This window comes from Cibotium barometz, chromosome 25 (genome assembly GCF_041138505.1).
Source record: "Cibotium barometz isolate CiBa-2024 chromosome 25, ASM4113850v1, whole genome shotgun sequence".
NCBI lineage: Eukaryota > Viridiplantae > Streptophyta > Polypodiopsida > Cyatheales > Cibotiaceae > Cibotium > Cibotium barometz.
Window position 1 is genome coordinate 18,294,935 of NC_141070.1, and position 26,589 is coordinate 18,321,523.

The following is a 26,589-nucleotide window of genomic DNA, read 5'->3' on the forward strand; positions in this document are numbered from 1 at the left end:
GGTGGCAACGATCCCCCCTTGGGATAAAACAACCCAAGATGTATGGTGCCACTCAAGTAGCGAAAGATGCATTTAACTACCTTCCAATGCTGAGACCCTAGGCTATGCATAAACCTGCTCACCTGTGAGACTGCAAACTGAATGTCCGGCCTCGTAATGCATACATAAATGAGGCAACCAACAACTGTCTGATAGAGTGTGACATCAAAGTGATCTCCAGCATCATGAAGACTCAACTTCAAACCTGTCTCCATTGGAGTAGCAATAGGCTTACAGTCTTCAAGGCCAAATCTCTGCAACAATGTCTCAATATACTTTGTCTGACACAAAGCAATACCTCCATCACACTGCTTAAATTGTATCCCCAAATAATGATGCAAATGCCCCAAATCTGACATCTCAAAAGAGGCATTCAAATCAGTCTTAAAATCAACAATATGACTCTCATTTGGTCCTATGAGTAGCATGTCATTGACATAGAGAGCAATGATTAGATGTACACCATCCACACGTTTAACATACAAAGTGCTTTCTATTAGACTATTCTGAAAACCATGTGCAGTCAAATATGCATATATCTTTTCATACCAAGCGTGTGGAGCTTGCTTTAAACCATATAAAGCCTTTTTCAGCCTGCACACTTTGTTTTCCTGCCCTCTTTGAACAAAACCACGAGGCTGTGATACATACACCTCCTCATGCAAATCTCCATTCAAGAACGCAGTCTTTATGTCCAGCTGATGTACATTTCAACCATTATGAGCTGCCAATGCACAAATGCTACGAATGGTAGTCATACGACAAGTGGGAGCAAAGGTCTCATCAAAATCAATGTCCTTTTCTTGAGCATAACCCTTTGCAACAAGTCTAGCCTTATAGCGACACTGCCATCTGGCTTTTGTTTCAACTTAAAAAACCACTTACATCCAATGGCCTTTTTACTAATAGGCAAATCACACAAAGACCATGTACCATTCTTCATTATAGCATCATATTCACTTTGCATTGCAGCTAACCATAACCAATTTTCTGAATTTTGTGCCTCATCAAATGAAAGAGGTTCTTCCTCTTCACACATACTAGATACACCCAAAGCATAACAATCTGTTGTATAAGAGGCATGCTGAAAACCTGAACGAGTACTACTAGTCATAGGTGCATCAATCTTACTATCACGCAAGGTTTGCACCAGCCATTTTGGCATACCTCTAGCCTGCTCATTTTTAGCCCTATCCTCATGAATTACATCCTGTAAATCTACATCAGAAATAGGCTGATCTATGATGTCGTTTGAAATCTGCATAGGCTAAATATTTGCCTCATTAGGACTTACATTTGAATTCCCACCTGTAAACAGAGGCAACAATGTATCAAATACATCCCGTGAGCTCACCTGTCTCTTTGGTACATAATAACAAAGGTTGCACAGCATCTTCCACAAAAACAACATCTCGACTAATCAAGATACACTTTGATTGTGGATAATACAATCTGTAACCCTTGCTCCCAGCACTGTAGCCAACAAAACTGCATTTGACAGCCTTATCATCCAATTTTCTGCGTTGTTGCACAGGTACTAAAGCATAGGCCAAGCAACCAAAGACACGCAAGTGACCAATAGAAGGCTTCCTGCCATGCCAAGCTTCGTATGAAGTAATAGACTGCAAGGCCTTAGTGGGAAACCTGTTGAGTACATACGCAGCACACATGACAGCCTCAAGCCAAAACGCATGTGACAAAGCTTGGCTCTTGACCATACATCGTGCCATCTCCATAAGTGACCTGTTTTTCCTCTCAGCAACACCATTTTGCTGAGGGGTATACGGCACTGTACATTGGTGTTTTATCCCACGACTAGCCAGAAATGCATCAAACTCTTTAGACATGTACTCCCCCCCTCGATCAGAACGGAGGGTGTCCATAGTACAATTGGATACATATTTTCAACCATAGGAAAAAACTGTTTGAAGCACAAAAACACTTCGGACTTTGCCTTCAGTGGATATACCCATGCATGCCTTGAGTAATCATCAATGAAAGTCACGAAGTACAAGTGTTTACCAAATGACGGAGTTTGCATAGGCCCACATACATCACTATGTACAAGTTGCAATTTGCGAGTGGTCCGCACAGAACCATCCTTTGGAAACGCAGAACGCTGCACTTTGCCCAAAATACAGCCTTCACAAACATGTTTCAATGGTGCCTCAAGAGGGGGCAATGAAGCAACCATATCAAATTTTTGCAAACGCAGCAAACTAGCAAAGTTCAGATGACCAAAACGAGCATGCCATAGTTTTGCATTTAAAACTGCCTTTTCATCAGAAACTGCATTTGCTGAATCTTCCACACACTTGTCATAAGAATTGAGCCTATACATCCCACGAAACAAGATGCCAGATGCAATAATCGTATCACCAGAAGTCAAATCATGAACAGTATATCTGTCATCCACAAATTTGACTACAAATCTAAGTCTAACAAGCGTAGAGACAGACAATAGATTCTTCTTTATCCCTGGCACATACAAAGCATCTGAAAGTGTAAAAGCGCTGCCATTTGCAGCAATAAGCATAATTTTACCAACGCCCTTCACTAGATAAGAAGCATTATTGGTACATGTGACAGTATTTCCATTAGGGACAGCCTCAAGAGAAGTGAACATATTACGATGCGAGGTAATGTGCTTTGTAGCACCACTGTCAAAATACCAAACATGAGAGTCAACAAAAACTGCCAAACATGCATCATGTACAGATGGGTCATACTGACAATACACGCTAAACGCCCATTCTGTATCCTGCACAACATTTACAGAATCTGCATTTGTAGAAGCATCTGCTATTGTGACTGCATTTAACTCTTTCTTCTTTGCCTCTTTAGCCTTTAGCTTAGGGCAATTCTTAATGACATGATCATTTGCCTTACAATAGTTGCACCTGGTATTTTTCTTGCCTTTATCAAGAGCCTTCTTAGACTTATTGTTGTTGCTACCTATGGAAGGTGAAGAAGTTGCAGACCTACTAATAGGAGAAGAAACAGTGAAAGGGGCTGCCTTACCACTTCTTCTCTGCTGCTGGACAGCCATAAATACTTGATCAACTACACGCTGCCTGGCCCTATTTTGCCTGGACTGCGCTTCTTGCAAGAGCTTGTTGACTAAAGTATCATACTTGATAGTATCAGGTCTGTCCTCATTAAGAAGTCTCCACATGAAAGCAAAAGTCTGATATGTCTCAGGTAAAGCATCAAGAACAATGTGCACAAGAGAATGATCAAGAATAATCTCACCTGCAAAAATCAACTGTTCTTTGAGATCTTTAATCTCAACAAGAAAAACATTCATGTCATCATCTTCTTGCATAATCTTCAATTCTAGCTCTTTACGCAGGTAAGCGATTTTTACCTCGTTACGACTTGCATACAAACCAGCTAGAATATCCCAAGTCTGTTTTACTGTTTTAGCTGAACGAATATGTGGAGTGATGTTACGTTTGACAGAAAGTGCAATCAAGGCATGAGCCTGCACGTCTTTAACATCCCAACGAGCTTGTTCAGTAGTGGGTAAAACAGCAGCAACAGTAGAGCTGCTAGAACTTGCAACATCCCAACGAGCTTGTTCAACAGTGGGTAAAACAGCAGCAATAGTAGAGCTGCTAGAACTTGCAACATCCTTAACAGATCCTACATCCACAGAACCTGGACGTACATCCATACCCTACACAATGTTCCACATTCTTTTTTCAACCAAAACATGCTGCATCATGTATGTCCAAAGTGGATAGTTGCTGTCTCCATCCAGTTTGTCTTCAGCAGACAACATGCGAAATACATCATTGTTGTTATCAACCATGGCCACTGACTGAAATTGATGCAAAAGCTACCTGTAATGAAGCAAAGACTAAACAGAGAACAACTCGTACTATGTAGCACGGTCCATAATAAAATACGTATGCCTGTTTTGCAAAAAACTACACTATCGAAATTTTTATAAAAAATGACAAAAACACCTGTGCAAAACTTGAAAATGCAAAAACGGAGTCCGAAACGACCTCAAATGCTAATTCTGAGAACGCTAAGCCCTACCAGCATATTTGCAGAGTATAGGGACTTGCCAGCGCTCGTGAAAACTCATCTCAATCGGAGAACGTGAGTCGGAGGGTGCTGGCGACGTAGCCCTGGGAACCGATGCGTGCTCTGATACCAATTATTGGAATTAGGGTTGCAGGAAAGCACACAAAGCTTGGAGAAAAAGAAGCAAGAATGCACACAACACAAAGTGTATTAGATTATATCAATGTACAAAAGATTAGTTAGCCCTAGAATGATGGGCGTATATACAAGCTGAAAAAAAAAACCTCCTAAAGAGAAAAAAAGTACACCGATGGTCCTAAGTGTGTTCACACACATCAGTGCCTATATATATATGGCAACAAAAAAATAACTAATTAATCTTACGCTTGGAAGCACTCATCTGGATAGTGATTAAACATGGCACAAGAAAATCAAATGTCTTCTTTGACTCGTACATACAATATTGATAAATTAACTGATAAAAATTATCAAGTTTGAAAATTACAATTAAAGATCGTACTAGAGAAAACATACATATGAGGTATGGTTGATGGAACCACGATCGCCAATCATGATGATCATCTAGTGTGGGCCAAAAAAAATATAAATGCCAAGGCGGAGATACTCCTACACTTGGACAACAAGCAGGTCCAACAAATACAGACCCTTGTGAATGTTAAAGCCATCTAGGATAGATTGAAAGCCATGTATGAGCATAACGATATTGCAACACAAGTGGCTAATTTAAAGAAATTAATTACTTTCACCTTGGCAAAAGACCAAGATTCCCTTCAATTTCTGGACCAATGACAAATCATTCTAGATGAGACCATCATTTCTTGCCTTGTCTTGGCCAATAATGTGCAAGTTGCTTTACTCTTGGCCACCTTGGCTAGGTCTTGGAGACCTTTCATCACTACAAAAATGTTCATAGCAAATCTTATTGTCACACATCTTGTCGCAAGCATCACTCAAGAAAATGTGATGTGCCATTAGGGCCAAAAACGTCTAAAAATGGGCTGTTTATTAATCTTAAGATTAAGGAATGGTCCAATAGATATTTGCCACGTATACAAAAGTATGGCATTCTTGTCTCCTCTATCTTGGGTCTTGGAGAACTATTTTCACGGAGAACGGTGAAAAATCGCTATCTTTTGGTGGACACCGCTATTTTTGAGAGTTCTGGACGACTAAACATAAAAGTTTGGACCCACCGTACCAGACGTGAGCTCTATATTTTATTTCAAAAAAAAATCAAAGAAGATACAGAATCTTTATTTCAAATTTTGAAAATAACGACATTTATGACATGACAAGTTAGTCTCGAACGTCTACACTATCCTTTCTTTCACATTCTCTCTCTCTCTCTCTCTTTGTAGAATTTTTGCGGCTTTTCTCTGTTTTTAAGTTCCCATGGCAAACTCTGCACGTCGTCCATCTCATAGTATCACTTCTTGTGTTTTTAATAATATCAGGGAGGAAGGACTTTGGAAACCTATGTCTTTTCAAATAAATGACTGGGCAACAACAGTTATCTTTCCATCGACAGCTGTGGAGTGGCAACCTATTGAAAGTCTGAGTGGAACCTTCAATGCAATTCACAAAGGAATTGCAGATGTTTTGTATGCTGATAAACCACCATCTTTTTTCAAATCGATGGATTTGTTTGTCTATTTTGCAGAATATATGGTTCCATCAAGAGAAGGTGAGAAAGGACAACTTCGTGAAGTGCCTGTTCCTACCATCAACTCGCTAGATTGGAAATCTCCAGACTCACTTACTTTATCGAGCTTCAAATTCAAAATCAAAGAAGACATTTTGAAAGCTATGTCTCCGGGTAGAATATCAAGAAGGATAAAGGTTCAATGGTTCTTACCTTTACATGTCTTTGTGGCATGTTTCAAAACCATGGATTTACAACGATCAAAGACAATGTGGCTCAACAGAAGACTTTCTATGGCTGAACTCGACATTGTGCTTGGAGAAGGATGGAGAACCAAAGAAACTTACCACATTGGTGACAATATTAGTTGCAGAATAAGTCCCAATTCTCTGTCAATTTCATATCAATTATGTCGTCAATCATTAGTTTTAGGTTATGATTATAGAAGATGGAGAAGCAAGCTAGATAAAGCTAGGTTTCTGGGTATCCCTAGATTCAGAAGAGAACTGTCCAGAGTTTGAATTAAAAATATATGTACATCAACTAACTGAGCCTAGAGAACTTATAGTTATAGCTAATTGGATGCTGAAAGATGTCAGAGAGTCACTTGAGTTTCTTGATGAAACATCCTCTGAATATAAATTTAAAGTAGATGGAATTGTTGTAAGCAAAAGGATGGAGAATGTAACATCTTGTATCACATGTCTTCCACCCAAAAGAGTTGTCCTTGAGCCAAATGCAAGATCATGAAATTGTAATCACAATACTTTTCAAATAAAGATTTTGTTTTGATCTTGTTGTCTGACTCAATATGCTGATACTTATGACATTTTTTACTGCAAAATCATCATCAAAGATTTTTCTCAGTTGAGGAGTACATCTATTTGACACAAACTGGGTGCTCCATTACAAAGTAAAAATAAACAATTTTTTACATAAATGAGGCTAGAAATGAACATAAATCAAAATCCATCTTCCTCTTTACATTCGAGGACCCAGGAGCTTCAGAGTCCCTCTTTCTTTTTTGTTTGCTGAATCTAGGTGAAAAGAAAGGCTCACTAGCCTTCTTTGTTGAACTTGGCCTTGGGGGGGTTGCTGGCTTAAGAGACTGGACAGGGGGCTGTGAAGAGTCTTCAGGTTGCTCTCTTGATAAAACCTTGGGGGCTTCTGAGAACTGTGGCTCTTCAAAAGGCTTGGGAGATTTTTTAGGTGATAATTTGGGAGACTTGGAAGATGATTTTGGAGGCATGGGTGTTGGCATAGGAGGCTTCGGTGATTGAGCATGCGATACAGAAGGCTTTTAGATTGAAAAACAGACTTTTTTAAGTTGTAAAAATGATATCCAAAACGACGCGATAGATATGAACGGAATCGCGTCGTGTAGGAGGATTGCTTTGCGCTGTAGAATTCGCAGAGAAGGTGAAGGTGAATATGATAGCCAGAACGAGACGTGAAGGCGGCCAATGTTCTGTTGACGGAGGAACTTGAGATTAAATTGAGCGATTTTGGGCTAGCACGTGTCGTATCAGGCAAAGCCGCATGTGTATTTCAAAAAAAAAAATGACCGGCTATTGCTGTTGCAGAGTCGATATGATATATTGTAGTACACATGACAATGTGGTCTAGACCTTTTCACTAAAGCTTTCGCACATAAACAGTTTTAAAGCTTTCTTACATATCTATATCTATGATTATATATATATATATATCACATGACACGGGTGACGGGAGTGTTGTTATTTTTCTTAATGTTCTAGCAATACTTACTGCAGGCTATATATATTTTTACATGATTTGCCAGTAACTGTGTGCCCAATTTGACGAGCAATCTCTAGTAGATTGTGGCAAGTATTAAGGCATTTCCTGTCAGTCTATCCATATGCAGGAGCTGATCAGAGAGATGATCTGCAAGTCAAGGGTGCAGAAGAAAACAGATGATTTTTTGTTTCTCCAACAAAGCAATGTGAGATTTTTTAAGCTTAAGATATTAAAAATAATGGTTTTCAAGATATTAAATGAAGGTGAACGGTACCCTGATGATCTATGGAGGAAAAAAACCAAGCTGAAGAGTGGTTAATTCAGCAGCAACAGTCATGGCGGCGCTGGACTGGTTTTGCGGACTTGAGTAGTCCCTCACACTTGAGGAGCCCTGCACGTCCTGCGAGCAACTCGTGGTGGTGGTTGTCACGTCAGCTGGTGCTTGGAGCATGGCAGACACCTCAGCAAGCTTTTACTTATCAAAAACCCACATCAACTTAGGTGTCACAGATCATAATCACTATTGCTAATCACCCACATTACGCGTTAATTTTCATACTCACCCACATTATGCATTAATCAAAATACGTTATGAATTACATACATTACATTACTGCATTACCTTGGATCTTAAGGTCTCATTTTGTTGTAAGAGGAGTTGCTCCTGCAGAAAAAACGAGAAAAATGGTGAATTAAAGCTGAGAGAGCACAAGATCGAGTCCTAATACCCAAAATTTAATGTAAGGATAATGCAATTGATCCTACTAAAAATTTGCACCTTCTTACGGAGGTCTTGAACCTGCTCCATCAGCGATTGTGTCTGTGTCACGAATGAAGAGTTGTGAACGCAATATTGAATTAGTCTGGCAAAATGAACATAGAAATATACACCTAGACAATATATACTACATGAAGAAGAATAAAGGAATTATATAGCGATGATGGCATTGTGAGTACAGCAGACGAAAGAGAGAGAGAGAGAGAGTGGTTCTCTTCTCTTGCGGGGCTGAAGGCGACTGAAGCCGGAATGACGCGATAGGCACGGTCAGAGGATGTTGGATAGCCCCTATCGCATCGTGAAGGAGAATTGGAGCTACAGGGATTAAGCCTCCGTTTCGCCCTCACATCCCTCTTGTCCACGGTGTTGCCGTCGGATATATATGGATGTTGGCAAGGAGTGGCCTGTGCGCCGGTCTAGACGTGGCTGACTGTGACCACAGTCAAGCAAACGAAAGAGAGAGAGAGAGAGAGTGGTTCTCTTCTCTTGCGGGGCTGAAGGCGACTGAAGCCGGAATGACGCGATAGGCACGGTCAAAGGATGTTGGATAGCCCCTATCGCATCGTGAAGGAGAATTGGAGCTACAGGGATAAAGCCTCCGTTTCGCCCTCACATCCCTCTCTTGTTGAGGAACGCTCGGGCATAACGCAAAGGTTCTCCTCCTCTGGTAACTCACCCGCAGTCCCAATGCCCAGAGGTCCACACGGGCAGTCGGGGGCTTGCCGATTAACCACATGATCAAGCGCCGATTGATCATCAGGGGTCCCCAGTAGCCTTCCTATTTCCCGTCCGCCCGGGGACTGCCCACGGGGGATCCTGGATCGATAATCAAAAGCGGTAACCATTCATGAAGATGGGGGAGGTCTCAGTCTAAGTCTAAAGTTGAGAGATTTTGCTTTCGCAAGCTCGGGCAAGCTTATCCCCATAAGGTTCAACACGAGATTTCTGTTCTCGCTGAGCTTACCCATCATCTCATGGATTGCTTTCGCCTTATGAGCATTTCCCTTTTAAAGGGGTCCCCACGAGGTTCCTGTCCCCGTTGAGCTCATATATCCTTAGACTTAGTTCAGGGCCCGCCACGTGAAGGCTCCTCCCCATCGGGCCCCCAAGGCTCCTCCCCATCGGGCCCCTTCACGATGCGATAGGGGCTATCCAATTCTCCTTCACGATGCGATAGGGGCTAGAAACATATTTTTTACATAAATGAGGCTAGAAATGAACATATTTTCTACCCAAGTTTCTTAACTGACAGGTACAATACGCGAGAGGAGGCCCTTGCATTTGTTCCAAAGACCACGTTTTGCTCCATTCAGGTGCTTCACTTCTTTCCCTCAGCTTACCCAACACGACGCGATAGGAGGCCCTCCGAGGTGTTCCAAAGCCCTTGTATCGCGCCGTATTGGTAAGTGCTTCTTGAACCTTTAAACAACCTAGAGGCTTGAATTAAGACGTTGAATTGGTTCTAAGGCAGGTTTTCCACTATGTTTTGGTGCTTCTATTCCATTTCTTTTGCAGATTGAACCGAAGATATGAGTACTAATCTTGAGGAAAGAGAACAAATTTTCGATGACCCAAGTGAAAGGTTGCTGGAGGCCGTTTTGGAGATTGGTGGAGACATGCAAGTCTACTCAGAGGCATTGAAAATTTTCAATCCCAAATTTGTCCTTGGTGAAATCTTGGATAAATTTAGAGAGTTTATTTCAGATGAATTAAAGGAATTTGAGGATGCAGTTCTTGGTCGGTGTTTGATTCTGGAAGGAAAAGATTACATTCATCTCACTGATTTCACTCAAAATTCTCTTGAAAAAAATAAAGTTTTAAGAAGGTTTGGCAGGTTTTCAAAGAAGTCCAATGTTCTAATCCCAGAATCCATATCCTGTCAACTCCATGTTAAAAGTTGCAACCTTGTTTCAAAGGACATTGATTTTCTTTTCTTTCTTTTTCTCAAAGATGAGAAAAGTGCTCAAGTTCCAGGTGAAGATGTTCCATCCAAGGATGAATTAAACTTGAATGTCTCCACTGTTTTGAACATAGAGAAATCTGAGACATTGGAGATGGAAAAGATTGATTTTGCTTCAGAGGAAAAAGAACGTGCAGGTTTGGATGTTGCAGAGTTTAAAGCAAGTACCCTCATCCCTGAACCCATTGAAGATGTGGAGGTGTCTGAGGCCTCCCTTACTATACGAAGCCTCCCCTCCTTTCTTATTAATGACAAAGATTTCATCCCTCTTCATCAGATTCAATTTCTTCTCAATATAAGGGAGGACTACTGTATTGCAGCTATAGTAGCTGAGGCTTCTGAGGTTGCCTTGGACTTTATTGACACAGAGGAAGAGTCCAAGGAGGAGTTTTTATCTCTTGATCTCCAGACTTCAAATGATTCTTTTGTTACTGCTCCTGATGCACTTGCTGTTTGCATGAAGAGAGTTGAGGAGGAAGCACCTTCTTTGAAGGATGAGGATTTTGAAAACAGGCTCCAGGAGCTTGGTATTCAATCTTTTGGGAGAGATATCAAGCTAAGAGATTTAGAAGAAGAGGTTGCAAAGAAGGAAAAATTTGGTTTATTCAACCTCGCACAGGAGAAGGTTGTTGTTGCAGATGATGAATTGCAGAAGGTTGTTTTATTAATGACCCTTGATATTTTTTCTGTCTTTTAAAGCTTTTTTTAATCAATTATTTTTTTTCTGCAGCTTGAACTTCTTGACAGTGATAATTTTCTTGGAAGAGCCAAAGGTTCACGAGGAAAGGCAACAGAAGGAACCTTTAAGAAAGATTCATCCTCTCTTTTGCACTATCTTCCTTTGTTGGACAAGGCAACCTTTTGTGCCTTTCATAGTCAATATTCTGAAGAGCCTGAGCTACCTTTATTTGCACTAAAGGTATTGTCAAGGTTTCTTGGTTACACACCCCTTCAAATAAATGCTAACAAGATATTGGTTCTTGAGAGAGCTGCTGCCCTTAGGATTTTTGGTTATGCTGCAGGCTTTAATGCCTCTAGAGCAGGTTACTTTCTTTGCTATGCTAGCTATGCTGCTGCAGCCAAGGAAAGAGATTTTGAATGTATGATAAATAGTTTATTGAAGAGTAAGAAAGCCTTAAACTATAACCCCATCTCCAACAAATCTCATCAAATCATGAGGAGTATGAAAAGAAGGATACCTTCCAGTTTCAGGGTCTGGTGGATATAAACTTCCCTTCCGAAGTCGTTAAACTTCATTGAAAAGAACTTCGTGTAGTCGCATACTCTTTATTGAAACTTAATACTCTTTATTAAGTTTGATAAAAGATGGAACAGAGCAAAAAGCATAAAAAGTTAGTAGAGAAAGCTCGTGAAGAACAGAGCCATATCCGAGAGTGACAAATAAAGGGAGAGAATGGCAAAGAAACAGTGAGAGAGGGGCGGCAAAAATTCAAAAATAAGAATCGTGGTCATGTCGGCATTAACTATCTCGGGAATCGTGAAATTGTTTTTTTAATTTTAAAAGGTATGTACTTGAATGCGCTTTAAATAACTTGGATGTGCTTTTATTTAGGAAAATCACTAAATTTGGAGTCGTTTTGACCGTCAACGGCTCCGCTAATTAGCAAATTAATCACTTCCTTACACAGCCCTTTTTGAGTCATTTTTGGCCCTAATGGAAACGCCACCAATACTCCCACACCATTCACTCCTTCATTGGCTATGGTTGCCACTGTTCATGAAAAAGGCAAAAAGCAATTTTGTCCATCTTCATATAAACCAAAAAGGCCTTTCCGTTCTCTTTCATGTCCCCGTCCTCATGGTTCCTTTCAATTTGTTGACCCTTTTTGTACATACTACAATAAAACTGACCACACTAGCGGTGATTGCTAGCATAAGGGCAAATTTGGTGATCGTTAAGGGTCCGAGATGGGCCTATGAAAATTATGCCTCTAGATCCAAAGCCTCTACGAATATGACGATGAAGAGTCTATTCAAGCCTATACTTACACCATGAGCCCCTCCGGAGGAAGCGCGACCTCGTGGATCATTGATACAGGGGAGACTCATCATGTAACCTTTAATAAGGATTGGCTATCTAATATCAATCTCTTAGTGAACCAGTAAAAGTTCATTAAGGTGATGACGTTTAAGACAAGCCATAGGACATGGAACCGTTAGTATAATCCTACCTAATAATATTACACACATTCAAGTAGACAAAGTCTATTATGCTCTTGGCTTTACTAAGAACTTAATTTCCGTTTATACTGCCACTGCAAATGGTACCAACAATTACCATATTGGGTTCTGTCCTCAAAGTAGAGTTCTCTAAGCAAGGTCGTCTCTACATCCTTATAGATGACTATACTCGGTTTACCATTGTAACCTTGGTATTACCGTTAAAACTAGCAATGATGTGCATGAGATCTTCCTCAAAATCCGCCTTTACCAGGTTTCTCATAGGTCGAAGTTATGGACTACAAGAGACGTTTACTCCGACTCTTCACATGGCTTTGTTTCGGATTATTATGGCACTTGCTACTGCACTTGATCTAGAGGTGCATCATTTCGATGTTTGGACTACGTTTTTACATGGCGATCTCTCAAAAGAGATATATATAACGCAACCATCGTTTCATCTTTCAACAGATCATCCTAGTTACGTTTGCAAGTTACATCGTTCCCTTTGTGGTCTAAAATAGTCCCCATGTCTTTGGTATCATTGTTTTCATAAGTTTATGTTCTCTCATGGGTACACAAGATTGTCCATAGATAGGATATTGATTGTTGCTCTATATGTTGGTGATATACCAATAGTAGGTTCCAACCTCTCCCTCATTCAAGAAGCCAAAGCCAAATTATTTTCTACATTTCATATGACCAACTTAGGACCTTTACCTATTTTCTAGGAATTCAAGTCCAACAGGATAAAATAAAAGGCACCATTACTCTTACACAATCAAAATATGTTAATGAAATTCTAATTAAATATAGCATGGGAACATGGAAGTCTTGTGAACTTTCTGTAGCTGATTGCCCAACTACTGAAGCTGATATAGACTATATGACACAATTCCCTTATAGTCATGTTTTAGGTAGTATCCACTATTTAGTCACCGATACTAGGCCCAATTTGTGTTTTTCTACTGGTTTTTTTGTCTGGATTCGCGCAGAATCCCAAACGTGATCATTGGAAGAAACTTAAACACTCATTAAGATATTTACAATTCTCAAAGAACTTTGGATTAAAATATTTCCGCGCACAATCTTTGAGTCAACTCACCTCGTTACTCAGATGGTCTCTGACTCAGATTGGGAGGGGGATGTTGATTCTAGAAGATCTAGTGCTAGTTTTATTTTCTTGCTCGCAAATGTAGCCATTACATGGCAAGCTAAGAAGCAAACTTTCGTAACGCTTTCTTCGGCTGAAGCTGAATACATTGGAGTAGCACTTGCGGCAAAAGAAGGAATTTGGATCTAAATGCTCATTTTTGAATTAGAAGTTGTTGAAAGACCAAAGTTAAAGATTAATTGTGATAACTTATCTTGTATTTCTTTGGCTAGTAATCCAAAGCACTAGGAGCATACCAAGCACGTTGATTTGATGTACCGTTTCTTATGAAAAATGATTGAAGACGAGTTACAATTGGAGTACACATCTACAGATATTACATGGCCTGGTTTCCTGATCAAGCTCACAACTCAACAAAAGCATGATCTTTGCTGTACAAGTGTAAGAATAATTAGAATCTAGTTCTTAGGTTGTTTGCATTAAGGGGGAGTGTGGAAATAATAATGCCGCACAACCTTAGTCGAGTTAAAACATTACAGCCTTTAAGATTATTATTTATCGATAATTGTAAAATGAGCGTAACTGCTCGTAAGGCGCCCGTTTGGGTGACGAACCTTCTTGTATATCTAGGCCTATTGGGGCACCAATTAATACATCCCGCAAGTTCCTCTAATCTTCGCACAGCAAGTATGCGTGTTTTAATCAAAACACAGTAATCGTTGATTTTCTACAAATCCTAAGATCCTTATTCCCTTTGGGGAACCTTGCGTGACTCTTGAGATGCCAAGGATGCCCGTAGCAACTTGCTAGCTCAACATTTCAAAGTAAGGCCAAGAAAACAACGACAGAACACCTTGAACTTTCAAGCACCAATATTTGCAAATCCATGTGGAGATTTTACTAGAAAACGCATACTAAATAGAACACGCCACTACGTGCGAAGTTTCAATCACCACACACAGCATGCATTAGTTCCAACTTGTACTCTTGAAATATCAAGTTAACGTACATTCATCGAATTCCCTGCATCTGCCTAGTAAATGAGTTGAAAAATCTGTGATCCTGGGCCTGCAGTAGAGCGATATTGAAAGATGCCGTTCTTCCCTGCATCAGGGTTGTAGAAGCTGACCACTAGTAGATTAGCAGCTATGTGCTACCCAATACTGTAACATGTGTGTTATAGCTAGAACCATAATTTAAAGTAGAAGACGAGATCTCGACATTAAGGGCTCAGAAGGTGTAATGGGTCATATCAAGACGATATGAGCAGTCATGTGGGTGGTCGTAAACGAACCTCGATGCCTTTAGCTAGTTACGTGCGAGCACACCGACGAGGTTCCGTAGAATGCACGGGGCAAGCTGTTCTCTGAAGTCCTAGTCTTGAACTACGATGTGTAGGGCTAGTACAGTGTTAATCATGATTCGCGGGAGCAATCAAATTTAGAAAGAGATAAACAGGAAAAATGAATAATTGGGAAGAAATAGAATTTTAGGAAGAAACACGAAATTGTGTGTGTGAGAGAGAGAGAGAGGGAGAGACTTACTTGGAGCTAGCAAACTCGAACCGTTTTCCGGTGCTGGAGAAAATGATCAGACCAACCTCAGCATCACAGAGAACAGAGAGCTCGTGTGCTTTCTTCAAAAGCCCACCACGGCGCTTCGAGAAAGTCACCTGACGGCTCGTCGATTTCTCGATCCTCTTGATTTCAATCTTCCCCCTCCCCATCGCAGTCTCCTCTTCTCGCCCTAATAATATTTTTTTCCTTCTTAGCAATCGGCAATAATAATAATAACGGTGACAACATCTTGATTCTGTCACAGCGTTGAGAGCCCCTTGCACCTTGATCTGTGGTATTTAAACCGGGATAATAAGAGCTCGATAGTATTTTTTATTCTACTGCAAGGTCGACATGTGAGGGTAAGTCCTTTGCTTTTGCATTGAGAAGACAGTTTACTCCTGCGAATAAGGTGAAGGTGTACCAGAGGGTATGAGGCGCCGGTAAGAGAGAATAATTAGGGGCAATATGCAAGAAGGCAAGCGTTTTTGTTAGGGTAATGGTAGAAATCTCCATCTTGGCCGAAGTGGAGAAGAAATCCTACAAATGGAGTCAAGAAGGCAGGAGGGTATGTTAGTGGTAGACGTGAAGAGACGTGGGTGTGCAGGTCGGCTGAGCGCGAGAGGATGGAAGAGGACAGACCCTGGGGAAGAGTGACCCTCAAAGGTTCCCCCCAAAAAAAAACAATTTAAACCGGGAGTGTGAGGTAAAACGGCGACCACTGACAGGTCACGGTGGCACTTGTGGAGGGTCGGAGAGAGAGAAAGAGAGAGGCGCCCTTACTAGGACAGTACTGTCTTGTTTGCACTTGTATCAGTAGAGCTTAATCAAATCTTTGAAAATAATCGAAACCCCCAACTTGAAGACCCAAATCTGGATTGGATTTCCAACACCCTCCTAGATTCCCCGTTCCTTTTTCCCATACTCTTCCATGAAACCTATAGCTCACTCCTATAGCTCTATATCTACACGATTATCGTGTCGGTCTATTGAACCCGTACTGTAGTGGTGGTCTCATCAGCCCCGTACCCAGTACCCGCTGTAAACGTTTCAAAGCCACTAACTTCACCCCCTCATTTCCCCCTTTCACATCAATCCTTTCGTTCCATCAATCCTCCGTCCTTCCCGAATCCCGTTCCCTCCTACTTTGCACGTCTCGCACTTCAAGCGGCTTCAAGCCCGCTCTTCAGGATCCATTAACATTGCGTTGTACGGGGACGAATTTCAAGAGCAACTCGCCCTCCATTCCGTTTCTACAGTGAAAACTTAGAAACCACCCCACACCAATTAGTTTTACAAGGAACTCCAAGTTCCTTCCTATACCTATATAGTAATAGAAGCTCAATTTACCAGATACGAATGAACGAAAGTCCGGACTAGTAAAATACGAACCTGGCTAGTTTGATATATAGACAAAGGTTTTCTACAAAAAAATTCTATATAGTAATTTTTTTAACTGTCTATATTATAGTAGTTTATGTATATTACATATTAAAGTTCTATATAGTAAACTTTCCCGATTGTCTATATAGTAGTTTATCTATTTTTATATAATAAAGTACTATATAGTATTTTTTTCTTGTAAAAATGCCAAACATTGTCTATATAGTATTTTATCAACATTAGATCATTTAATGTATAGCAAATCTATCTAGCGAGTTTCTCTATATGGAAAAAAATAGACATTGTTACTTAAAATGCCAAATCATTAGTTGTGTCACCTAAAACTACAAACCTCTTTTTCAGTGATGCTTTTCTAACTATCCTCTCCCATTCATGCCCACAATAAGGACATTAAGCTACACACCTTTGATGTCTATCAGACATCGTTGGTGATCGTGGAACCTCTTTTGCCTACCCAGGCATGTGCCTTGCATGTTGACTCCATCTAGCATCAATTTCTTGATCGGAAATTTTATTCAACTTACAGCCTCAACCTCCACTTGCTGCCTAACTTAGAGTTATAAACTCTACAAGAAGATGAAACCCTTACTTGCATGTTAAAAGACAAACCAGAAAAACTCTCTCTCTCTCTCTCTCTCTCTCTCTCTCACACACACACACACACACACATGTGCATGGGTGCACGTGAGTGCACACATAAATAGAGGTTTAGACTAGAGATTTAGACTGGTGAAGATGTAAACATTTCTACTTGAATTCCATAGTAAGATGTACATAACAATCCTCCTCCAAAAAAAAAAAAGCCAAACCCCTCTAGTGAGACAAGGAGCTTATACTGTAGCAAGAGATAATACCAAGACTCGATAAAAAACCCAAGGACTCCATGGTTTCTATAGTCAGAGAGATCATAAGACTCATCATCTTTTTACTCCTCCTACTCCTACAAAAAAATAAGCCAAACCCCTTTAGTGAGAAAAGGGTTACACTACAATAAGAGACAATAACAAGACTTCATAAAAAACACAAAGGGCTTAATGCACTACAACAAACGAAGAGCACAACCGTGTCTAGAGACGTACAAATTTAAAAGAATCTATTTATGGAAAGAAACCTTCACACGACTATCGATGCGGCTATACATGTGGCTATAAGCATGCAAATACAACCATACATATGACCGCACATATAACCACGTATATAGCAGTGCACTGTCTTTAAAAAAAGGCAAGGACATAATGAGGGAGAGAAGTGGGGACATGTATCCCTATATATCTCCTCCATTCTATTCCCTCTTTTTTTTAATCACACTATTTAAAAATATTTGCAATACAATAATGTCATGGATTATATTGTAAATTGCATACATAGTTACAAATTACATAAGGTGTTCATGTCCAAAAACGAATAAATATGAAGAAATTGAAAACTAATTCGATGAATACATCATCTTCATCTTTGACTGCATCTTCACCATGTGCACCACAACCTTCATTATCACTATCACTTTCAGCATCATCTTCCTTTATTAAATAGTGATACAATGCAAAAACGTTTGCCACAAGCAAAACAAGTTGGGTAAGAATTAAAACTCAAGCTCAGCTACTCACCAAGTTTCCCTGCTGAGCTCGTTAGATATCCACATCGATGACCACTCCCTTGCATTTAAGCCACTCCCAAGTCTCGGCTTTGTTGTGATGTTTGCGATACATATTCTCACGAGCGGATGGGGAGTGACCAGTACCCTTTCCTATAATAAATTACAACATGCATGAGATATAAAATCATAATCATAAATGTAATAAACTTAGTGCAAAATCGCAAAGAGAAAACATTTAAATTGTGCAAGCCATCTTGTGTTTCCTTCGGATCCATACTTTCTCGCACTATACGTGAGCAAGTGACTCGCATGCGCCACCTTTTACTGAGGGTGTTGAGTACCCTCCCTGGCTTCCTTATGCATCTTCTTCCACTCCTTATAATGGTGCAATTCAGTACAGCAGAAAGAGGGGGTAGCTACATCTATAGTGTGGCTTTTATAAAGGGAACTACAAAAGTGTTAAGGTGTAAGCATCACTGGAAGCAGCGCTATAAGCGACACTAGTTTCTCGACGCTATGAGTGTCAGTATAACTGACGTTATAAGCACTATTATAACCCACACTATAAAAGTTGGTATAATCCACACTATACACACTGTTATAACCCATGCTATTAGCGTCGCTCTATTGCATGGATAACAAAAAAAAAATGACGCTATAATCGCCGCTCCAAGGAACCTAAAAAATATATATTTTTTAATTAGATTCAGGTATTATTCCCAATATGCCCCATTTTATTCAATATGTTGAAGACATATCTAATTTGTATACACAAACATATTGACGTATCAAAATACATATGAAACATATATTTAAAACATATTAACACCTAAAAACTTATTTGTATTAAATCTAAAATATTATATAAGAAGTCGAGTTACATCTTGTATTAAAGCCAAAATGCCGTGATAGGTAAACTACATCGAGTCTCGAGTTACATAATAGGGAATACATAAAGACAAAGGTAAAACACAATAGACCGGTCTCTACTCATGATCATCATCATCATCATCATCCTTATCATCGTCATCATCTTTGCCTATTGTCTCTTCTTTATCTTCATATATCACATAAGACTAAGTAATATTAAAATATAAATAAGATAAATTTTCAAATCTTCTTAAACCAAAAGAATTTAAATTTTTAAACAAGTTCAAACAAGTAACTTATAGTGAGCACTCTATTGACACAACCATTCAAACATAGCCAAAATCCCATTACGATAAGCATATTCGTACTCCTCACATTTTCTTACATTAAACACACAGTAAAAAAGAACAATTTTTATAAGTTTAACTTATTTGAAAATTAAAATTTTCAATACAAAATGTTAAGTTTAACTTCTTTGAAAACTAAAATTTTGAATACAAAATGTTTAGGGTTCAAATACTTACAAATTGAGCAAGGAAAGTTAGCCTTCCACCCGATCCAAGATGAGAAGCTTCTCTTTTATATTGTCGTACTCAAGTTACTTCTATTTGTTGCTTTAATAGATCAAGATTTTCCCCATATGTATTTTTTTACCACACAAATGCTCTTTTTATTATTTTGCTTTCAACTCTTTTGAGATAAAATAAATAAATCGATAAGCATGTATATGAGAGAATCTGAGTTGAGGTATGGAACGCTGAACGGTTGAATTTATTAACTAAAAATGATTGCCTTAGTTTAAAGACTCATAGAATACACACTTTTGGAGATAAAGAATTAGAAAATAGAATATTTGACTAGGTTATGACTAGATTCTAGGTAAAACTAGGTTATGACTAGATTCTAGGTTATGACTAGATTCTAGGTAAAACCTTCATGAGGGGCTATTTTGTAAACAATTGATCTTTCTATACGTTTAGAATCAGATTTTAATGTAAACATGAAAGTTTTAGATGGCAAGAAACTCTACAAGAGTGAATTAGACTCTAGAAAGCCAAAATTCCTTTTGTTTTTTAGTTATTCGAGCGCAAAGCGGGGCACTTAACTGTTTTTGATAGTTTCATGCTGAAAACATGACTTTGGCTATTTTTAATGCTCTCAAAGAGAACTTATAACTCATTTTTAGAGAACAGTCGTTGAGACGTGCTTTATAGAGCATTAGAAGTCATAAAACTCTGTAGTTTTGACTTTTCTCTAATTCCAAAAAGATTGAAAGATATTACTCTCCCAAAGAGACCAGTTATTAGACTTTGCCTTAGAAATTGCTATCAAGATTGACTATATTATCTATTTAGATCAGATGGACTAACGCAGAAGCATAGTTAAGACTTAGGTATAGTGACTAGAGATGACCTTGCTCGATAGTACGATAATTGATTATGTTAAAAACAAGGATTCTCATGTGACTTAAAAGATAAAGAGAAGTTATAGACTCTTTAAATTAAAAATCTTGTTTTATACTTGAAATTGATTGTGATTGATTTGAATATACATGCCTTAAAAGATTATGGACTAGAGATGAGTGTGAGATGATATGTATGAGTTATGATTGCTTTGTTTTGAGATGAATGATTGATATGCACACATATGAATGATTGATATGCACACATATGACTGATTGACATGCATGTGTATGATGAGACTTGACACAAGATTTTGAGAGCCATGTGGTAAAACCCAGAGAGGACCAGATTCAGAAAGAGGCATACCCGAGATAGCTGCGATGTCCAGTGTGGAGGTCGGGCAGACGGGCATCGAAAAAAGCCCTAGATTGGTTGGATTTTGGTCATTAATTATGACTAACCATGTTGTTGAGCATGGTGATGATGAATCTTGAGATAGACACATACATTGTGATTGATTGAGATGCTATGCTGTAATTAATAGAGATTTATATCATGTGAATGTTTATTTGAGATTACATGATTCTTTGCTTATATGATAAGAACCTTGGATATGGCATGCATGCTTGTTATCTATTTGAGAATATTGATTTCATTGTATTTCTATGTAGAAATAGGAGCATTAAGTGAGTTTAATGTTTTCATAGATTAAGTTATACGATTAAGATATGATTAGATTCAAGACCGTCACAGGTAGCTTGAGGACATCATGCTTGATGGCCTTAGAAATGAATGATTTTCTATTACTCACGTGTCCCTATATACAATCAAGCATCTTAAGGTCATTAAGCTGTAAGTTAGGGTGTGAAACAGGAATTCTATCTTCAATACACTTTGAATGTATTATTTTTTCACATTACCATTGATTTCATGGCAATCAATGCCCTATATACGTATTCATTGGTTTACAGTGATTTGGTGATTTCGTTTCTTGAATTTCAAAAATATTTGGATGTTGGACAAGTTTTTTGGACTTTAATTTATTTTAAGTTTTAATTTCCACAAGTATCACAATCTTTTTTTTCTATATACCATCGCCATTGAGTGACATTTATATCGGTGTTTTTATAGTGCAACTTAGCAGGGCTTGATGATGATCCCCATGATGGCCACATCTACATGCATAAAAACATTACATATAAACATAAAAACATAGCTCACATAGAGCATACATTACATAAAAAGTTTTATACATAAAAACATTAAATAGCTTAGATATTACATGTGTATGCTTTTATGCATAAACATATGCACACATAGCTCATAATGTATAAGCTTAATACATAAGTTATTGCAATATTTCATTATGCATGATGCATTTCAGTAAATCCGATAATGCACTGTTATGGCATCTTTTATTTCTCTCTAGAGTCTTACCACTTCTTCGCCAGCCCTAGCTATAACGTCTCATACAACCCCATCGACGTATACCGTCATGGCGGTATCAGATCCAAAATATGCCTAGAGATAAGTGTTGGCTTAATGGATAACTAGAAGTTGCTGGGCCTAGAATTTTGTAGAAAGCTAGGCCTGCATGTCGTAAACCAGTAGCTATGAATGATGGCATTGCCCACGACACTGCAAAGTAGTGAAGATATTACCTCTTGCCATCATATGACAAATGTAAACGATTGAAGCACATTTGGAATCAAAAAGGCTAATCTCGATTGAAAAGTTGGCATGCACCAGAACAAAGCACTTGATTAGGCTCTGTCCTACGAATATTGCCATGTGGTTGCTAAGTAAATCTAACATTGAAATAAGAAGTGGTAGCCACGTTACGCTCCAAGCCCGATCTGATAGATTTGCATTGAAAAAACCACAACAGCCTAGAGCCTGTGCAACTACGTCATGGAGGTTCACCAAGATGTGCAAGACAAGGAGTGATGGTTTTCAGAGGTCGAAGGGCATGTGAGCGCATGCGCTGAAGAAGGATCCTTGTCGGCTCAAAATTTACTATAAAACTACCAACCCATCTAGTCTTTGGAAAAACCTTCTTTGTAACTAGTGAGACTTTATTGCTTAGATTCAGGAGAAAACTAATGTTTCCTGATGATGGGTTGATCTCGTTTGTGGTGTATTTCACTTTGTGTGGTGGCTGGGTGATGGCCTCTACAACACCACCAAACAGGCACACAAAAAAGACAAGGGACCAGAACTGGGGAATCTTGAAAACTCAGCTCTAAGGGCAGCACTCAGACCTTGAACTATCCCCATCCCTCTAGCTGACTTAGTGGGACACCTCAACACAGTTCAACACCCTCCGAACCTCCCTAGCATTAGGAAATTTTTTGGACCCAAAGAGGGCCTCTTGGATTAATTTTTGATTAGGAATGGACCAATAGGAAGAGGGCTGGGTGCACATTTTTTACCTCTTTGACCCTAGGGGGCCTAGGCTTTGGTTTGTTAATCGGGCCTAATTACTACTCTTGTTCCCCTACCTCTTGGGCCCAAACTTAGAGGTCCCCCCACCTAGAATCGTGTAGATTAAAAACCCTAAAAATTAAAAATTTCAATTTTTTTCCCAAAGGTGTGTTTTCCCTCTCAAACTTTCCCCCAACATACTCTAGGTTTGGAAAGCTCATTTTGAACCTCTTTCTTCCTCTTCTAAGCTCTCCATTGCTGCAGAGACTCCATACATCTCAAGCTCTCCCTCCTTGTCAAGCTCCCTTAGTCTCAAGCTCCCTCTCTCTCTTTCTTCCTTTTCTAAGCTCTCCATTGTTGCAGAAACTCCATCCCTCTCAAGCTCTCCCTCCTTTTCAATTTCCTCCCTCCAATCTCCCTCTCTCTCTCTCTCAAGCTCCCTCCCTCTCCATTGCTGCAGAAACTCTATCCCTCTTTAGTCTACTCTAGGTACAGGAAGCCTATTCTCAAACTCTAACCCTCTTTTAAGCTTTCCATTGCTGCACTGATGAAAACTCTGAACTTTCTCTCCTCTCCACTCCTCCGTCTCGTAAAACAAGCTTTTCTTTTCCCTTCTTCTCTTTTCTTACCACCATGGCCTCTTCCAGTAATGTGAGAAGACCTAGCGAGAAGGTGGAAGAGCTTGTGCTACATAACACAAGAGATGAGAATGGAGTTTGGGCTCCAACAAGATTCAAGGTTAGGGCTTGGGTCTACATGCAGCCAAGCTCTAAGGGACCACATTGAATGCGTCAAGAGATGACCTAGCGAGAAGGTGGAAGAGCTTGTGCTACATAACACAAGAGATGAGAATGGAGTTTGGGCTCCAACAAGATTCAAGGTTAGGGCTTGGGTCTACATGCAGCCAAGCTCTAAGGGACCACATTGAGTGCGTCAACAATTGGGGAATATGCTACATCATTGGAAGGGGCAACTAAAGGCTTCAAGCATACTAAGAAGGAAGGACTGGTTGCCATAGTGCAACATGTGTATACCCTTGGAGACTTGTACATTCAAGGCCAACAACCAAGGCTTCCTTCAAATTGTTAGTGTAACATAAACACAGCTTTAACAACATGCTAATATTGAAATTTTTGTTTCAAAATTTCTTATGATTCTCCATTTTCTTATGTCTCTCTGTAGATATTTTTTCCTCTAATTATGTTGAGGAACAACCACTCCAAAGCCTCACTGGAGTTTTCTATGCTATGCATGCATCCATTGGAGAGGCAATGTTTGTATCTCAAAGCCCAAGTGATCTTGTACAGAACAATATCTTTTTCTTTTCTCACTCCTATTTTGTAGATAAAAAACCAGGTTTATTTGTCAAGCTAGAAGAGATCCCCAACCCCCCTCTTTACAATCCCGAATGGCCCAAACCTGATCCTTGGACCATCTTATGCTTAAAGTTTAAGATGGTAAGTGATATCAAGACATCACTCAAGTTTTCAAAGGTATGTAGGTCATTAGGGCTAAATTGGTTTTGTCCTTTACATGTTTTTGTACACATGTTCAATTCCATGCTAATGCACCAAACAAAAACAATGTATATTTGTAAAGAGGTACGGTCTAACCTCATTCAAGGATTACTAGGATAGAGTTGGGAGGTTAATGAGGGGTTACATCAAGGTGATGTGTACAAGTGCAATGTAGTAGATTCTATAGTGTCTTTCAGGTTCTTAAAGGCACACTCTATTTTGTACATACGTCTGCACTACCAAAGATGGATGCAAAAGCAAAGAACATGGAGGGCCACTTCTAGCCTCAGAAGAAGAAATTATGCCTATTGAGGTAGCTGTGATGATGCAAAATGGATGGATTGAGCGAGTGGCAGGAAGCAAGCATTGGAGCCTAGCAGACCTGCGTCAACACTTTAGCAACATGGGCTTTGACAATGTGGAAGAGTCAAGTTTCAAGTTGATGAGAAGAAAGGTATTCTGATTCCACTACATGTCTATAATTAACCCTTACACTTTCTGGTTATTGTGCCACTTTCTATATTTTTATAGATTGGGAAGTGTAAGGAGGGGAAAACCATGGTCTTAGAATCATGGCAAATGGGGGACCTTGAATTTTTAGCAGCAAGGTGCATAGCCCTACCAACACATAGCAGGCATGTGGAAGAGCTTGAAGATGAACTGGGTATATAGGAAAATAGCCTTTGTTTTGATGCATGTGAGGGGCAAGAGTTTCAAGATCGAGGTGAAGGAAATGACAATCTTTCAAGTCAACAAGGAGATGGAGATCAACATGAAGTATATGTCACAAGAGGGGCAAAAAATGAAGACATTATAACAATTTTAGATTAGATGACATAATTGTAATTTTGTAGTAGGCTCTTTTTTAAGCAATTTTTATTTAATTAAAATCTTAATATTTTTGCAAACTGCAATTCTTTTGTCTAGCTATCTAGCGTGAAAAGGCCAAACTTTAAATTTTAACTATAAATAGCCAAAGGTGCCTTCTTTCTCATTTTCACGCGACAGAAACCAAGCACAAACTCACACTATCTCTTTGCATTCACATGGCTACCCACTTTGACAACTTCTCTGAGTTCCTCTCCACCACCCCGTGGGTGGGTAAGAGCGAGCTCTTTGTCGTGTTCTCTCGTGAAGTCGACTTTGAAAAGTCGCTCACCCTTGCGTCCCAACATTATGAGATGCAGATTGCATACATGGAGCAATACTTGGCTCCCTACTCCATCTCATTTCTCCATTGCCCCAATGATCGATGGGTGCCTGTTGAGCTGCTTAAGTATATTCAACAATGTGTTCGCCCCTACATCGAGCGCCTTGAACGCTTCATTGACATCTGCATCCCCGCAAGAGGTTACTGTACCTTCAATAAGCAGGAGGTGAAGAGGTTGGGGAAGGGCAATTTAGGAACTAGGTTCCTCTTGTGGCTCGTCGCCACTTTTGCATTCCTCATCAGCAAGATGAGGATTTGGATGAGGAGGTAGGGATGCCTGCATTGCAGTTGGCAGGGTATTTGAGGGATGACAAGGAAGTGAACCCAGTACAAACAAGTGTTGGTGTGGAAGAGAAGCTTGCATATCAGAGCACTTTCGAGAGCACTTTCGAGAGCACTTTCGAGAGGGTGCACAATCTGCAGCTGAATAGCCCACTATAGTAGAAGATGCGGGGCCATCTTCCCCACATGAGGAGAGCAAGGTGCTGCCATATCTTGAGATCAATCTCTTGAGAACCATTGTGGTGGAAGGTGAAGAATACTTTTTTCTTCATGACCTTGAAAAGGCAGCTGGCTTGAGAATGGTTGAATGCTTGGGCATTATATGCACGATGTCGTGCCATGGCACGTCTATGGTGTGAAACCATACATATGAGATTATCAAATGCAAATCCAGATGCATGGGATTAAGTGCTATGACGAGTCATTATATGATGTCCATGTACATATGTTCATATTGTAAATGAGGTTCAATAAAACGAGCTGAGACTGAGTCGGGTCTCGAAGATTCTGTACATGAGCGTGGTGTGAATTATGGAGCCTTATGCTTATGCATGGTAGACCTTGCAGTAAGGAACACCCTTCTCAACATGTATGGAAATGTGAGAGCATATATGATATAAGGATTGGTTTTGAAGAATACCCTTTGGAGATATCGTGTCTTGGAATGCCATGATTTCAGTTCTTACTCGGAATGAGCAAAACAAGAAGAACTTTAATAAGATACTGCACACATTTAAAGTCTTTGTGTGTCCTCATAAGCAGAATGATCCCTTCAATAATATCTTCATGTCCATGGAT

At 39.6% G+C, this 26,589-nt stretch overlaps 2 protein-coding genes across 2 annotated transcripts in view; one reads left to right on the forward strand and one right to left on the reverse strand.

Annotated features, from left to right (window-relative positions):
* The window catches only part of LOC147624321 (MADS-box transcription factor 23-like), a 200,279-nt gene extending 184,571 nt beyond the window's left edge, over positions 1 to 15,708 (reverse strand). Inside the window, exon 1 of the mRNA XM_086819821.1 lies at positions 15,073 to 15,708. Within this exon, the coding sequence (XP_086675947.1) occupies positions 15,073 to 15,254 (182 nt within the window). The 5' untranslated portion in view covers positions 15,255 to 15,708. The remainder of the gene's footprint in view (positions 1 to 15,072) is intronic.
* LOC147624322 (uncharacterized) lies at positions 9,803 to 11,461 on the forward strand. Its single transcript, XM_086820023.1, has 2 exons — positions 9,803 to 10,888; positions 10,964 to 11,461. Exons 1-2 carry the CDS (start codon positions 9,803 to 9,805, stop codon positions 11,459 to 11,461), a joined length of 1,584 nt encoding a protein of 527 aa, XP_086676149.1.
* Positions 15,709 to 26,589: the final 10,881 nt, after the last annotated feature.

What these genes read in the sequence shown, in the direction of transcription:
- LOC147624322 (XM_086820023.1), top strand. Translation starts at nt 9,803, where the DNA reads ATGAGTACTAATCTTGAGGAAAGAGAACAAATTTTCGATGACCCAAGT. An exon ending in CAGATGATGAATTGCAGAAG is followed by an intron (nt 10,889 to 10,963) that starts GTTGTTTTATTA and finishes TTTTTTCTGCAG; the next exon opens with CTTGAACTTCTTGACAGTGA.